At 42.8% G+C, this 17,300-nt stretch overlaps 1 protein-coding gene across 3 annotated transcripts in view; it reads left to right on the top strand.

Annotated features, from left to right (window-relative positions):
• LOC129820871 (amine oxidase [flavin-containing]) overlaps positions 1–10,698 on the top strand; it is a 73,534-nt gene extending 62,836 nt beyond the window's left edge. For 2 of the 3 annotated variants that reach the window (XM_055877936.1, XM_055877938.1), the window contains 9 exons: positions 1,836–1,985; positions 2,629–2,788; positions 3,068–3,164; positions 3,281–3,334; positions 3,492–3,549; positions 4,760–4,857; positions 7,058–7,169; positions 7,282–7,344; positions 7,504–10,698. In XM_055877936.1, coding sequence (XP_055733911.1) covers positions 1,836–1,985; positions 2,629–2,788; positions 3,068–3,164; positions 3,281–3,334; positions 3,492–3,549; positions 4,760–4,857; positions 7,058–7,169; positions 7,282–7,344; positions 7,504–7,659 — 948 coding nt within the window. In that variant the 3' untranslated portion in view covers positions 7,660–10,698. Of the gene's footprint in view, positions 1–1,835; positions 1,986–2,628; positions 2,789–3,067; positions 3,165–3,280; positions 3,335–3,471; positions 3,550–4,759; positions 4,858–7,057; positions 7,170–7,281; positions 7,345–7,503 lie in introns of those variants that run through there. The other variant, XM_055877937.1, reaches the window with a different exon arrangement.
• Positions 10,699–17,300: the final 6,602 nt, after the last annotated feature.

Here is a 17,300-nt window from a genome sequence, read left to right on the forward strand (position 1 = left end):
GAGGCCATAGTAGCGAAGTAATTACAATTTAGCAAATTAACACTGGAGTGATAGATGTGCAGGTAGAAATACTGATGTGCAAAAGAGCAGAAAAGTAAATTAAAACAGTAAGGGGACGAGGTAGGTAAATTGGATGGGCTATTTACAGATGGGCTATGTACAGCTGCAACGATCGGTTAGCTGCTCAGATAGCTGATGCTTAAAGTTAGTGAGGGAAATATAAGTCTCCAGCTTCAGCGATTTTTGCAATTCGTTCCAGTCATTAGCAGCATCGAACTGGAAGGAAAGGCTGCCAAATGAGGTGTTTGCTTTGGGGATGATCAGTGAGATATACCTGCTGGAGCGCGTGCTAGGTATTCTAGTGGTTAGAGCGTTGGGCCAGTAACTGAAAGGTTGCTGGATCAAATCCCAGAGCTGACAAGGTAAAAATCTGTCGTTCTGCCCCTGAACAAGGCAGTTAACGTCATTGTAAATAAGAATTTGTTCTTAACTGACTTGCCTAGTTAAATAAAGGTAAAAACATTTTGACACCATTGATGAAGATGAGCACAAATGATGTATAAAATAAATAATTCAAATACTAAAATATATTATTTTATACTCAAAGAAAGAGATTTTGTTTAACAAGTAAACATTTTTATCAAAAAGTAGGAGGCAAAGTGATTGACACCCTGTTTTCAAAACCTTACCTTGCGAGGATAACGGAGCCTTTTTCTGAGCCTGAGAGGGACATTAAACCATTCCTCCATATAGAATCCTTCCAGATCCTTGATATCCTTCGTCTGCACTTATGGACTGTCTTCTTGATATTGTGGCCAATTGTGGATTTTGATGTATGCTTGGTGTCATCTTGCTGGAAGATCCACTTGCAGCCAAGTTTGAGCTTCCTGGCAGAGGCAACCAGCTTTTTGGCTAAAATGTCCTTAACAAGGGTCCAAGGACCAGTGGAAGCAAAATAACATAAACGATCCATCACCATATTTTACAGTAGATATTGGGTTATTTTCTGCTCATACATTCTCATTTCGACACAAAACCCACCACTGGTGTCCGTGGCCCAAGAGCTCTATTTTCATGTCATCCAACAAATGTAAATGTCTGGAGTTTGTTAAACAGCGTTGGCACTTGGATTGGAACCGGTGCTTTGATCAGATGACATGAAAATAGAGCTCTAGGACCAAACTCCCGGAGCATTGGCTTAACCTAGCAACACCGTTCGCCTAACCCTCCCCATACACTAGCACACCACAAGCACAGAGCCACGTCTCACAGTCGTGTGATCTCCTCAAATGAAATGATGACACATACTTTACTCAGTAGGTCACTCCCACTTTGGCCAACTTTGAGTTGTTGATATCTCAGGCTTATATTCGCTGTGCACAATAACCTGGGACCAGGTTATATCCTCACCTCTTTGCTTACAATCATATCATGAGTAACCTAATTAATTACTCGCACAACTTAGAATGCTCTAAACTCTAAGTGTTTTCCATCTTTCTGTGCACCTCAGATCGCACAGGAAACAGAATTCTCAGAGGCATCCACTCATGACAATCCAACCATAAACTGGCTCAAGATGCTGCATTTCACACTGTACCGGACAACCTGACAAAGTAGCAGATGTTTAAATGTTCACATTGTTATACTGAAAGTTGTATCAGTTTCATATCAACTAAAGTCTGTAATGTCTTGTGTTTTTCCCAACCCCCTGGAAATCACACAGATGAGAGACTAGTAGCAGCACAGGGTCAGCCACAGAGTAGCCCTCTCCTGGAACAGGTCTTATTAGCCTGTATCTGATTGATAAGACTGATGATACTGTATTTGCATTTCAGGAGAGGAAGTTTTTGGGAGGTTCCAGCCAGATCAGTGAGTGTATGGCCAAAGAGCTGGGTGAGCGGGTCAAGATGGAGTCTCCTGTCTACAAGATCGACCAGACAGGGGACATGGTCGAGGTCGAGACGCTCAACAAGGAAACATACAAGGTGAGTGAGAGAGCAACCATCTCCAATCCATCAACATAATTACAATCTCGTCAGAGCACATCCCACTGAGTAGGAGCCCACTGATTTCAGGTTGTGCCTATGCTGCCATCTAGAGCTTGTTTGTTCATAATACGTGGCACCTCATGATGTGGCCCATGTTATGACTGCTGTACATTTGCATTCTAGAACTCCTGGAACATTCTAGGAATCATTCATTCAACCATACAACTCACTGAGCTTACAGAGCCCCTTAGACATCCATGTTTGCCCATCAGTAAATTCCTATAGCTTTTGACAGTGTGTGTGTTCGTGTGTTTGTGTTTGTGTGCATGCGCGTGCACATATGTGTAAGCCAGATGGATTGTTGTCAGTAAGCTGGTCTTCATCTCTCTGTCCAGGCTACATCCTCTCCCCCAGATAAAACCCATTAAGCAGTAGCATAGAGCTGCTTAGCCACCGGGGTGGACTGGAGATGTACACGCTACCCACTGGGCACAGACCTCAATTCAACTGCTATTCCACATTGGTTCAGTGTAATTTCATTGAAATGACGTGGAAACAACGTTGATTCAACCAGTGTGTGCCCAGTGGGTAGACACTACACACTACACGGGCCTCAACTCTTGTGTTTTGTTTCTCCCAGGCCAAGTATGTGATTGTGGCGACCCCTCCTGGTCTGAACTTGAAGATGCACTTCAAACCCGAGCTGCCCCCTCTCAGAAACCAGCTGATCCACAGGGTCCCCATGGGCTCTGTCATCAAATGTATTGTCTACTACAGAGAGAACTTCTGGAGGAAGAAAGGTAACAAGGGAGGGAGGGAGGGAGGGAGGGAGGGAGGGAGGGAGGGAGGGAGGGAGGGAGGGTCCATGGGCTCTGTCATCAATTGTAGTGTCTACTATGGAGAGAACTTGAGTGATAATCTCCTCCTCTCCTCTTCTCCTCATCTCTGATGCTCCTTCTCCTCTCTTCCTCATCCCTGATCCTCTCTCTCCCCTCCTCTTCTCCTCATCCCTGATCCTCTTTCTCCTTTCTTCCTGTCCTCCTTCTCTCCTGCATCATTCTCCTTTCTCTCTCTCTCAGGGTACTGTGGCACTATGGTGATCGAGGAAGAAGAGGCACCCATTGGCTTGACTCTGGATGACACAAAGCCCGATGGGACTGTGCCCGCCATTATGGGGTAAACGCATAACTTTAGTTTCCTGTATTCCAACATGATTACCCATAGAGAATGAGAAACTGTGGTTTACTTAGTGACATTACTGTAACTTTATTTCTCCTGTTCCTATGCCTTAGCTTCATCCTGGCCCGCAAGTGCAGGAAGCTATGTGGACTGACGAAAGAGGAGAGGTGAACCTCTGTCTTGCTGTTTTTCATGTTCAGTCCCTACAGTGTGTTTTACATCACTTCCTCATGTGTATACTATGCTAGTATGCATGTGTATCAGCATTAAGAGTTTAACCCTATCCCTTCCTTAACCCTTAAAGATGGTTGTTGCCCCCTGTAGGAAGAAGAGGATCTGTGAGATCTACTCCAGAGTGCTGGGCTCAGAGGAGGCTTTGCATGTGAGTGGAACCACTGCTGCTACTACTACTGCTACTGCTACTACTACTACTACTGCTACTACTACTGCTACTGCTGCTACTGCTATTACTGCTGCTACTACTAACCCCCAGCCCGATACGAGTACCAACCCCCAGCCCGATACGAGTACTAACCCCCAGCCCGATATGAGTACTAACCCCCAGCCTGATACGAGTACTAACCCCCAGCCTGATACGAGTACTAACCCCCAGCCCGATATGAGTACTAACCCCCAGCCTGATACGAGTACTAACCCCCAGCCCGATCCGAGACCCCCAGCCCGATACGAGTACTAACCCCCAGCCCGATACGAGTACTAACCCCCAGCCCGATACGAGTACTAACCCCCAGCCCGATACGAGTACTAACCCCCAGCCCGATATGAGTACTAACCCCCAGCCTGATACGAGTACTAACCCCCAGCCCGATCCGAGACCCCCAGCCCGATCCGAGACCCCCAGCCCGATACGAGTACTAACCCCCAGCCCGATACGAGTACCAACCCCCAGCCCGATACGAGTACTAACCCCCAGCCCGATACGAGTACTAACCCCCAGCCCGATACGAGTACCAACCCCCAGCCCGATACGAGTACTAACCCCCAGCCCGATACGAGTACTAACCCCCAGCCCGATACGAGTACTAACCCCCAGCCCGATATGAGTACTAACCCCCAGCCCGATACGAGTACTAACCCCCAGCCCGATACGAGTACCAACCCCCAGCCCGATACGAGTACTAACCCCCAGCCCGATATGAGTACTAACCCCCAGCCCGATACGAGTACTAACCCCCAGCCCGATATGAGTACTAACCCCCAGCCCGATATGAGTACTAACCCCTAGCCTGATACGAGTACCAACCCCCAGCCCGATCCGAGACCCCCAGCCCGATACGAGTACTAACCCCCAGCCCGATACGAGTACTAACCCCCAGCCCGATACGAGTACCAACCCCCAGCCTGATACGAGTACTAACCCCCAGCCCGATATGAGTACTAACCCCCAGCCTGATATGAGTACTAACCCCTAGCCTGATACGAGTACTAACCCCCAGCCCGATATGAGTACTAACCCCCAGCCCGATATGCCTACTAACCCACCGCCTGATGCGCGTACCAACCCCCAGCCCGATACGAGTACTAACCCCCAGCCCGATATGAGTACTAACCCCCAGCCCTCTCTGTCCCAGCCTGTGCACTATGAGGAGAAGAACTGGTGTGAGGAGGAGTATTCTGGAGGCTGCTACACTGCTTACTTCCCCCCTGGTATACTCACCCAGTACGGCAAGTAAGTAACAGACACACCCAGGCACACACACACACACACAAACAGTGATTCATATGTTGATGATGTAAAGAATATTTGCTGGTCTGTGGCGTGTAATGAGGAGCAACCAGACGCTGCACTTGATACATTTATGAAACGACTTATTCCAGTTACTAATTTATTTTATTTCACCTTTTATTTATTTTTATTTCACTAATAAGCACGCACCCATTAAGAAAATGACTGTACAAACTGTTAAATCACCTTGGATTAATGAGGAATTGAAAAATTGTATGGTTGAGAGGCAAAAGGTATGGCAATTAAGTTTTTTTTTATTTTACTGAGCAAGTCAGTTAAGAACAAATTCTTATTTTCAATGACGGCCTTGGAACAATGGGTTAACTGCCTTGTTCAGGGGCAGAAAGATAGATTTTTTTATTTTGTCAGCTCGGGGATTTGAACTTGCAACCTTTCGGTTGCCAGTCCAATGCTTTAACCACTAAGCTACCTGCCGCCCCAAGTCTGGCAGCCCAACTGATTGGCGAATGTACGGCAAATTAAGAAATTATGTGACTAAACTAAGTAAAAAGAAAAAGAAACTACACTATGTAACAAAGATAAATTATATAAAGAATGATAGTTAAAAGTTTTGGGGCACCTAAATTAAATTTTGGGGAAAAAAGTCAACTCGGCTCCATCATTCATTGCATCAGATAGCTCATTCATCACAAACCCCACTGATATTGCAAACTACTTTAATTACTTTTTCATTGGCAAGACAAGCAAACTTAGGGATGACATGCTAGCAACAAACGCTGACACTATACATCCAAGTATATCGGACCACATTTTGACGGACAAGAATTGTACTTTTGAATTCCGTAAAGTCAGTGTGGAAGAGGTGAAAAAATGATTGTTGTCTATCAACAATGAAAAGCCACTGGGGTCTGACAATCTGGATGGAAAATTACTGAGGATAATAGCAAACGATGTTGCCACTCCTATTTGTTACATCTTCAATTGAAGCCTACTAGAGAGCGTGTGTCCTCAGGCCTGGAGGGAAGCTAAAGTCATTTCGCTGCCCAAGAATAGTAAAGGCCCCTTTACTAGTAAACTTCTGTATTTTTTTTTGACCAGATACAATGCTATTTTACAATAAACAAATTGACAACAGAATTTCAGCACACATATTGGAAAGGACACTCAACAAGCACAGCACTTACACAAATGACTGATGATGGGCTGAGAGAAATTGATGATAAAATGATTGTGGGGGCTGTCTTGTTAGACTTCAGTGCAGCTTTTGACATTATTGATCATAGTCTACTGCTGTAAAAATGTATTTGTTATGGCTTTACACCCCCTGCTATATTATGGATAAAGAGTTACTTGTCTAACAGAAAACAGAGGGTGTTCTTTAATGGAAGCCTATCAAATATAATCCAGTTAGAATCAGGGTAGCTGTTTAGGCCCCTTGCTTTTAAATGTTTTTCTAACGACATGCCACTGACTTTGAGTAAAGCCAGAGTGTTTATGTCTGCGGATGACTCAACACTATACACATCCGCTACCACAGTGACTGAAATGACTGAAACACTCAACAAAGAGCTGCAGTTAGTTTCAGAGTGGGTGGCAAGGAATAAGTTAGCCCTAAATATATCTAAAACTAAAAGCATTGTATTTGGAACAAAACACCCACTAAACCTCAACTAAATCTTGTAATAAATAATGTGGAAATTGAGCAAGTTGAGATGACTAAACTGCTTGGAGTAACACTAGACTGTAAACTGTCATGGTCAAAACATATTGATGCAGTAGTAGCTAAGATGGTGAGAAGTCTGTCTATAATAAAGCAATGCTCATCACTACTTTTATTTATGAGAGGTATTGGCATGTTGAATGCACAGAGCTGTCTGTCTAAACTACTGGCACACAGCTCAGATACCCATGCATACCCCACAATACATGCCACAAGAGGTCTCTTCACAGTCCCCAAGTCCAGAACAGACTATGGGAGGCACACAGTACTACATAGAGCCATGACTACATGGAACTCTATTCCACATCAAGTAACTGACGCAAGCAGTAAAATTAGATTTAAAAAATAGATTAAAAAACATCTTATGGAACAAGCAGCTAATGGGGATTCATAATAAATAAAAATACACACTGTGTGACCTATATCTCTCCTTCTCCCTCCTCTCCTTCCCCCTCTGTGTAGGGTTCTCAGGGAGCCAGTAGGCAGGCTGTACTTTGCAGGAACAGAGACAGCTACTGAGTGGAGTGGCTATATGGAGGGGGCTGTTCAGGCTGGGGAGAGGGCCGCCAGAGAGGTGAGAGCCTTCATCATCATCATCATCATCATAATACATGTATTTATTTCATATACCCCCCTCCCTCTTGTGTATTGTTTTAGTATTATAAATTAATTCATTGTTGTTCCAGGTCATGTTTGCAATGGGCAGGATTCCACAGAGTCAGATCTGGCAAACAGAGCCTGAGTCAGTGGTAAGGATTCAATGCCACCCAAAACAATGGCTACCGAAGTCACATACCAAACTCATTTGGGTTCAAATGTAAAGTATCTAAAGGACATTATAGAATGTAGACCTAACTTAGTGCTCTCCAAACTCTCTCCCCCATCTCCTCTCTCTCTCTCTCTAACAGGAAGTTCCAGCACTCCCGTTTGTCACCACCTTCTGGGAGCGCAACCTTCCATCTGTGGGCGGGTTCCTCAACTTCCTGGGCGTAGCCTCCGTACTGTCTGTTGCCACTGCAGCAGGCATGTTGGCCTATCAGAAGGGGCTTCTCACACGGAGCTAAACCTAAACACCTCCCACCTCCTTCTCTCCTGCATTTCCAGAGGGCAATTCTCTAACGGCACACTATTCCCTTTACAATGCACTCCTTTTGACCACAGCTAGAGTAGTGCTCCACTTTTGACCACATAGAGTTCTGGTCTAAAGTAATGCACTCTATAGGAAACAGGTTGCCATGTGAGACGTTGTCACTCTGTGTCATAGGCCTTGGTAAAGACCGTTCAGCTCTGTCATTCACTACTGTACCATCCATTGTTCTAAAAACCTCCATCCTCCACAGTGTCCCAACACAGGATCTCTCAAGACCAGCTCACAATAATATTGTCTGTTCTGCTAAGATTGCTCTTTGATACCTGAGATGGGAGATGAGAGAGAGAGAATCCCTAGCCAAAAAAAGGCTGTGATTCAGATTCTCAAACCAATGAAGGATGACAACGAAATCAGTTATTAAAACAGTAGCTTTCCCAATTACATTATTATTCACAAATCTGCATTGACTGTTTGAGAATGTGTGTTAATTACCTCTGCTGATTTTAGGTGCTGACTAATCTGATCTATAATGTCATAGAAGCTGTAACCAGCTCTAAGTTTAGTAACAGTTTAGCAACGGCATAATATTGTCAGAATACCTATGTTATTAATGTATCCAGAATCCTGCATCCAGAGATGTTGTTTCTCCGTTACACTGCTGTCAACAGTCATAGTAATCCTTGTAAAGAGAATGGGAAAATGTTTTATGTATTTTCACGATTAGATGATTTAATTGTTGTTGTATTATAATCTCCTATGAGTATATTTTAAATATTATGCATTTCATTAGATTTTTTACCAATGAGGCTCGATCTTCATGAACTGTATTTTGAAGTTACCCATTTAGAGTCCATCATTTTATTGTCTGGGACCATTTTTAAGAATACCGAACAAACAAAAAATACTAAGAATATTACTACAGTAATACAAAAATACGATATTCTCTCATCTATGATTTCAGTAGGTAGATCTCCATCCATTATTTCACACAACCTGTGTGCACATGTGTGCGTGCGTGTGTAATTATTATGAATTAAGACTTTATTTGTAACCGTTCTATTTAAATGCTCTCATTGATACATATTGATTGATCATAGAAATATTTAAGGCAGTATTTATTTAGCCGCCTACCCGTTAACCAGCTAAATAAACAATGCCTATATTTAAACTTATCATATTGATTCTCCCATGTATTTCTGCTGAAGCCAGAGCATACCCTATGGAAGAGGCACATCATTTACCAGAAAGTAGCCTTGTAGTTTTAGAATTTTTGTAGACTTTTTGAATGGTCTTCAATGGGCAAAAATGTAAGGCAATGGTCTTCAAGCTAAATACTTCATAAAAGTAAATGCGGAAGTAAATTCATCCACAAACACAAATATCATTTTATACACATCTTAAATGATCGCTTTAATTTTTTTTAAATTATGTAATCATCAAGCCCATTCAAAAAATTAGGGGACATCACCTCGAAGTAAAGCAGAAGGTGTGGTTACTTTCAGAGGGTATTGAGCTTGCTTCTAACTACAGCTAATTTGCCCATGATACTGAATAAGTCCAGTTTCACAGTATTTTCAGCAGATATTCTTCTCTTCGCCTAACAAATATTTATGAAACAGATTTCTATCCAATAATAAAGATTCCTCAACAAAAACAAAAAAACAAGACAACAGTGGAAGAAAATAAAATGTGAGTGAAATAACATCAATATCTAGATCTATATAGATGAACAGAATTACTGCTCTGAGTAGATAAGAGAATCAACCTGTAAGACCATCTGTTCTGAAGCGTACGGTCGGTCGGTCGTACAGTGAGTGGTGGAACATTGTGGTGTTGTCCCTAAAGACGTGTGCGTACGCCGTGAGTGTAGTCCATCTTGCCTTAATATAAGTTGTGGTGTTTTGACATTTTTCAAGTGCCTGTGTGACTGACACTCATTCCCCGTCCCCCGTCCCGCTGTACCCCCCGTCTGGTTCATTTGGCGTTAACTAGAGCTCATTGGCCACTTTTGGATTGAGTGCTCGTTCTGATATGTCTTAATTTCTTGTTCTTAATTTTTTTTTTACATTTGTGTATTGTTACTGTTTTGCTAGATATTGCTGCACTGTTGGAGCTAGAAACATAAGTGTTATGCTGCACCTGCGATAACATCTGCAAAAATGTGTACGTGACCAATAAATTGTGATTTGATTTTGACACCTTCTTAGGCCAATGACTGAGCTCTGTTTCCGGCAGGCGAGCGTCTGAGGCTGAACAAACAATCATGCTAACATCCATGATGCTACGCTTAGCTTTCTGGCACCAGTTGTGTATGTGTGAATCTTAAAATGACAGACTGTGAACTGTGTAAATCCGCCCATACATCTCTAGCTAAACTCTCTATCTAGATGTTCTGTAGTGTTGTTATTGCTGTACTCCTCAGATATGCTATCTATCCCTTAGCTTAGCTTACATCCTACCTTGACACTAAACTTGAATCCCTACCCCCAGGCTCCAAGCGTTTCTTCTTTCTGCATTTGATTCACCTCAAAGTAACTTTTGCTCAGAGGCCTGGTTGTAACCAGAATCAGATGAGTAGGGATTGGACCATGATGTCAAGAAAGATCTCAACATTCTCAAAGAAGTATAGTTGAAGAACAGTCTGATGGAAAACTAGTGAACGGAAATACAGGAACCAACTGGAAACAGCTGCTCCCTGGTGTCCTGGATGACATGTCATCAGTGTCCTGGTTCCCTGTGTGACATCATCAGTGTCCTGGTTCCCTGTGTGACATCATCAGTGTCCTGGTTCCCTGTGTGACATCATCAGTGTCCTGGTTCCCAGTATGACATCATCAGTGTAATCCCTCTGTGAGACTGCTTCTAGGCCTGACACGGTCTGTTGTATTCCGTCCCTCTCTCAATGGCTGGCTGTGTGTGAAATGTCATACCTTCTAATCGTCTAATTGCATTCTTTGATGTCTTTAAATGATTCCTCTACAAAGCTGGTGATAAAAACATTGAATTTACCTCCTACTGGTCTCTCTCTGGGTTATTTGTCTAGTGTGTGTGTGTGTGTGTGTTACTATTATCATGTATTTCTCGTGTTTTTTATTTCTCTGTCTTTAAAATGGATATGAATGGAGAATCTATCACCAAGACAATAGACAGGACTTGTTAACAGTGTTGTCAGTCCTGCCACAGCCAGGTTCCTGATAGGCAATATTGCAGTCAGTCTTCTCTGTAACATAAGCCTACTGCAGTCTCACAAACATTTGCCCAGAACGTGTTAAAGCTCTTTGCTGGAAGCCCAAGTCTCGGTAACTAAACCAGATTACACACACACAGTCTGTGATTACACAACCTTCTAGCTGTCAAAAATGAGATTGGAGTATTGCAGCCTTTTAAATCAGAGGCAGATGCTTACACCCATCCTCCATTCCTGTCCACAGTACCCTAACAAAACCGGAACTTATCATGGGGACATGGGGTCAACATCTGGAGACCACAGACTATGGTTCATGGTTATGCACGCACGCACACACAAACACACACACTGCCTAGGGGTTAGTGAAGGAATAGGTGTGTGCCACTCGGGAGGCCGTTGAACGTCTAATTCTGAAGAGAGGCTGTGAGAGCTTGTAGAGCTACCAAGGGGGGAAAAGCCTGCATAGCAACCATTGTTTTGCCATAGCAACCTACAAAGTGCTGAAACTATCAACCAGCCCTTGGGTAGTTTTGCTTTACATGGCAGTCAATATGAGTAGAACTAACGACCAGAGAACGCCTAAAATTGCACTTTACAACCAATGTTAGTGAATGTAGCATCACATTTTGTTGAAACGTTTATGGTTTGGGAAAGAATCTGGCTTTTTAATTATGGTATAATAAAATAATCAATATATTTATTAATTATTTTATAGTGCTACTTAAAATATCTGACATCAATACTTTAAAAAATATATGATTATATTTATTGTTACTGTATTTAAGTGTGTCTGTGTGTCCCTGATTTCACTCTCCACGCTGTTAGTTTGTAGTAATACCCCTTCAAAAAACAGCCCCTTCCCACAATGACATCACATTCAGGAAGTATCAATCATTCTTTGGGCGGGAAAACAACAGCGCAATGCTAACTATGAATCAACACTCGGTTTTATCTATATTTTAATGTTTCATGATGTTAGTCAGTATTTCTGAATCATACATTTCTAACATGTTAGGCTAGATTATTATACCCTGATGAAGGGTATAGGCTATACCCTGATGAAGACAGCTTGGCTGTTGAAACGCTGGATATTACATTTTTGCATCTGAGCTCCTAGAGTTCTCCTTTATTTTCAAGGCTACATTAGATGAACATGTTATAACATTTTATAATTTCAAAATATGTTTGACAGAAAAGTTTAAATTCTCTTCAAGTGTTCACCATTATGCTAGCTGGATCTTGATTGCTAACTTAGCCTAAAAATTTCGACCATGTTAGGCATATATACCTAACAGGGTGGAACATGCAACTAACATGGTGGAAACTTGGTCAGAAAATATAGAAAATGATTTACTTATGTCAATATCTATTACAATTTATATAATGAATTTATATGTTATGTGTATTTATATATATTTGTTTCTAATTACATTACAATTATTAGGCCTATTTACATTGACATAAATGTGACACAGTACCAGTCAAAGGTTTGGACACACCTACTCATTCAAAGGTTTTTCTTTATTTTTATTATTTCCTACATTGTAGAATAATGAAGACATCAAAACTATGAAATGACACTTATGGAATCATGTAATAACCAAAAAGTGTTAAACAAATAGCTATTTATTAAATAGAGTCATAGAAGTCAATGAATAACATCCGGGGACAACGCCTACATCCACTGAATACAAAATGGTCAAAATGCATAAAATTCTCTTTGAGATCGACATTTTACACAAAATAAAAGGTGTTATTTCCTGGGGACAGAAAAGGCACATCATAACTGGAATGACCCTATGATCACTTGGCTACATAGCTGATGCCTGCTGGACTGTTCATTAATCACGGTACTCCATTTAGCTTATTGTGTTTATCTGTCAGCCCCAGCCTTGAACTCGGGCCATGTGTGTAGTTAACCGACCCTCTCTGCCCATTCATCGCCATTTTACCTGTTGTTCCTGTCTTAGCTGATTAACTGTTGTTGTCTTACCCGTTGTTGTCTTAGCTAGCTCTCCCAATCAACACCTGTGATTGCTTTATGCCTCACTGTATTGCTCTCTCTAATGTCAATGTACCTTGTATACTGTTGTTTAGGATAGTTATCATTGTTTTAGTTTACTGTGGAGCCCCGAGTCCCACTCAACATGCCTCAGATACCTCTTTTGTCCCACCTCCCACACATGCGGTGACCTCACTCAGCATAACTAGTGCTGCAAGAGATGCAACCTCTCTTATGGTCACTCAATGCCTAGGTTTATCTCCACTGTACCCACACCCTATTATACCCCTGTCTGTACATTATGCCCTGAATCTATCCTACCACGCCCAGAAATCTGCTCCTTAAATTCTCTGTCCCCAACACACAAGACAACCAGTTTTGACAGCCTTTAGCCGTACCCTCATCCTACTCCTCCTCTGTTCCTCGGGTGATGTGGAGATTATTAATCCAGGCCCTGCGTGTCCCCAGGTGCTCTCATTTGTTGACTTCTGTAACCGTAAAAGCCTTGGTTTCATGCATGTTAACATCAGAAGCCTCCTCCCTAAGTTTGTTATACTCACCGCTTTAGCACACTGTGCCAACCCTGATGTCCTTGCCATGTCTGAATCCTGGTTTAGGAAGGCCACCAAAAATTCAGAGATGTCCACCCCTAACCACTACATTTTCCGTCAAGATAGAACTGCCAAACAGGGAGGAGTTGCAATCTACTGAAGGGATAGCCTGCAAAGTTCTGTCATACTTTCCAGGTCTATGCCCAAACAGTTCGAGCTTCTAAATTTAAATGTTAATCTCTCCAGAAAGACCCCCCTCAGCTCCCAGCTGTGCCCTGGACACCATATGTGAATTGATGGCCCCCCATCTATCTTCAGAGTTCATTCTGTTAGGTGTCCTAAACTGGGATATGCTTAACACCCCGGCAGTCCTACAATCTAAGGTAGATGCTCTCAATTTCACACAAATTATCAAGGAACCCACCAGGTACAACCCTACCCCTGCTGTTTTCAATCAGGATCTCAGCGATCACTGCCTCATTGCCTGCATCCGCAATGGGTCCGCGGTCCAACAACCACCCCTCATCACTGTCAACCGCTCCCTAAAACACTTCTGCGAGCAGGCCTTTCTAATCGACCTGACCCGGGTATCCTGGAAGGATATTAACCTCATCCCGTTAGTAGAGGATGCCTGGTTGTTCTTTATTAAAAGTAATTTCCTTACCATCTTAAATAAGTATGCCCCTTTCAAAAAATGTAGAACTAAGAACATACATAGCCCTTGGTTCACTCCAGACCTGACTGCCCTCGAACAGCACAAAAACATCCTGTGGTGTACTGCACTAGCATCGAATAGTCCCCGCGATATGAAACTTTTCAGGGAAGCCAGGAACCAATACACGCTGTCAGTTAGGAAAGCAAAGGCTAGCTTTTTCAAACAGAAATTTTGATCCTGTAGCTCTAACTACAAAAAGTTTTGGAACACTGTAAAGTCCATGGAGAGTAAGAGCACCTCCTCCCAGCTGCCCACTGCACTGAGGCTAGTAAACACTGTCACCACCCCCCGCAGCTACTTTCCCAAGCCTCCCCAGCTTCTCCTTCACCCAAATCCAGATAGCAGATGTTCTGAAAGAGCTGCAAAACCTGGACCCATACAAATCAGCTGGGCTAGACAATCTGGACCCTCTCTTTCTAAAATTATCCGCTGCCATTGTTGCAACCCCTATTATCAGTCTGTTCAACCTCTCTTTCGTATCGTCCGAGATCCCTAAAGATTGAAAAGCCGCCGCGGTCATCCCCATCTTCGAAGGGGGAGACATTCTAGACACAAACTGTTACTGACCTATATCAATCCTGCCCTGCCTTTCTAAAGTCTTCGAAAGCCAAGTTAACAAACAGATCACTGACCATTTCGAATCCCACCGTACCTTCTCCGCTGTGCAATCCAGTTTCCGAGCTGGTCACGGGTCCACCTCAGCCACGCTCAAGGTACTAAACGATAGCATAACCGCCATAGATAAAAGACAGTACTGTGCAGCCATCTTCATCGACCTGGCCAAGGCTTTCGACTCTGTCAATCACCGTATTCTTATCGGCAGACTCAACAGCCTTAGTTTCTCAAATGACTGCCTTGCCTGGTTCACCAACTAATTCTCAGATTGAGTTCAGTGTTTCAAATTGGAGGGCCTGTTGTCAAGACCTCTGGCAGTCTCTATTGGGTACCACAGGGTTCAATTCTCGGGCCGACTCTTTTCTCTGTATATATTAACGATGTCGCTCTTGCTGCGGGTGATTCCCTGATCCACCTCTATACAGACAACCCCATTCGGTATACATCTGGCCCTTTTTTGGACACTGTTAAAACCTCTTGGAAATAGGGGGCGCCCTTTTCACTTGTGGATAAAATCGTGCCCAATTTAAACGGCCTCGTACTCTGTCCTAGATCGTATGATATGCATAGTATTATTACTATTGGATAGAAAACACTCTAAAGTTTCTAAAACTGTTGGAATTATATCTGTGAGTAAAAAACAGAACTCATTTGGCAGGCAAACTTCCAAACAGGAAGTGAAAGTTCTGAAATGGGTCTCTGTGAAAGGCATTGCCTATTCAATTGTCTTTTTTTTATGGATCTGTATGCACTTCATACGCCTTCCACTAGATGTCAACGGGCAGTAGAACGTGGAATGAAGTCTCTAGTCTTTTCTGGGACTGGATGGGACTCGTTGGATTGAGAGGTCAGCCATATTGGTAGTACCTGGCTACGCACTTGGGTTTGTCATATCGTTTTCTGCAATGCGTTAGGTAGAAACGAAGAAATGCTCCGTCTGGGACATTATTGGATATATTTCTGAAAAACATCCTAAAGATGGATTATCAACTCAGTTTGACCAGTTTATTCGACTATTATTATGACTTTTTGAATTTTTCGTTCATGCGTAAAATCTTCATGGACACGTGAGCTACACCATGCTAGCCAAAGTTGCTAATTCGACAGAAGAAATGGACATTCTAAAACAAAACAACGATTTATTGTGGAACTAGGATTCCTGGCACTGCATTCTGATGAAAGATCATCAAAGGTAAGGGAATATTTATGATGTTATTTCGTATTTTTGTGGACTCTTTGGACTCCAACATGGCGGAGATTGGCTGAGCGCTGTCTCAGATTATTGCATGCTGTGCTTTGTAAGTTATTTTTTTTAATCTAACACAGCGGTTGCATTCAGAACCAGTGTATCTTTAATTATATGTGCAACGTGTATTTTTCAGCAAAGTTTATGATGAGTTTTTCGGTTAGATTACGTGGCTGTCTAAAATTTCTCCGGACATTTTGGTGCCATTTGCGACCATGGCGCCAATGTAAAACCACGATTTATAGCTATAAATATGCACATTTTCGAACAAAACATAAATGTATTGTATAACATGATGTCATAAGACTGTCATCTGATGAAGTTGTTCAAAGGTTAGTGATTAATTTTATCTCTATTTGTGGGTTTTGTGAAAGCTATCTTTGCGGTGAAAAAATGACATTGTGTGTTGGGCTATTGTGGTGGGCTAACATAAATATATGTTGTGTTTTCGCTGTAAAACATTTTAAAAATCGGACATGTTGGCTGGATTCACAAGATGTTTATCTTTCATTTGCTGTATTGGACTTGTGATTTCATGAAATTATATTATATGATATCCCTGTGGCGCTGGGCTAGACTATGTTAGTCAGCGTTTCTGATGAGGATGATCCCGGATCCGGGAGGGGGGGGTCGGTAGAGTTAACACACCTCCAAACGAGCTTCAATGCCATACAACACTCCTTCCATGGTCTCCAACTGCTAATAAAACTTTCAACCGATCGCTTTCTGCACCCGCCCGCCCGACTAGCATCACTACTCTGGACGGTTCTGACTTAGAATATGTGAACAACTACAAAAACCTAGTTGTCTGGCTAGACAGTAAACTCTCATTCCAGACTCACATTAAACATCTCCAATCCAAAATTAAATCTAGAATCGGCTTCCTATTTCGCAACAAAGCATCCTTCACTCATGCTGCCAAACATACCCTCGTAAAACTGACTATCCTACCGATCTTTGACTTCGGCGATGTAATTTGCAAAATAGCCTCCAACACTCTACTCAACAAATTGGATGCAGTCTATCACAGTGCCATCCGTTTTGTCACCAAAGCCCCATATACCACCCGCCACTGCGACCTGTATGCTCTCGTCAGCTGGCCCTCGCTACATATTCGTTGCCAGGCCCACTGGCTCCTTGTCATCTATAAGTCTATGCTAGGTAAAGCTCCACCTTATCTCAGCTCACTGGTCACCATAACAACACCCACCCATAGCACGCGCTCCAGCAGGTATATCTCACTGGTCATCCCCAAAGCCAACACCCCCATTGGCCGCCTTTTCCTTCCAGTTCTCAGCT

This window comes from Salvelinus fontinalis, chromosome 23 (genome assembly GCF_029448725.1).
Source record: "Salvelinus fontinalis isolate EN_2023a chromosome 23, ASM2944872v1, whole genome shotgun sequence".
Taxonomy (NCBI): Eukaryota; Metazoa; Chordata; class Actinopteri; order Salmoniformes; family Salmonidae; genus Salvelinus; species Salvelinus fontinalis.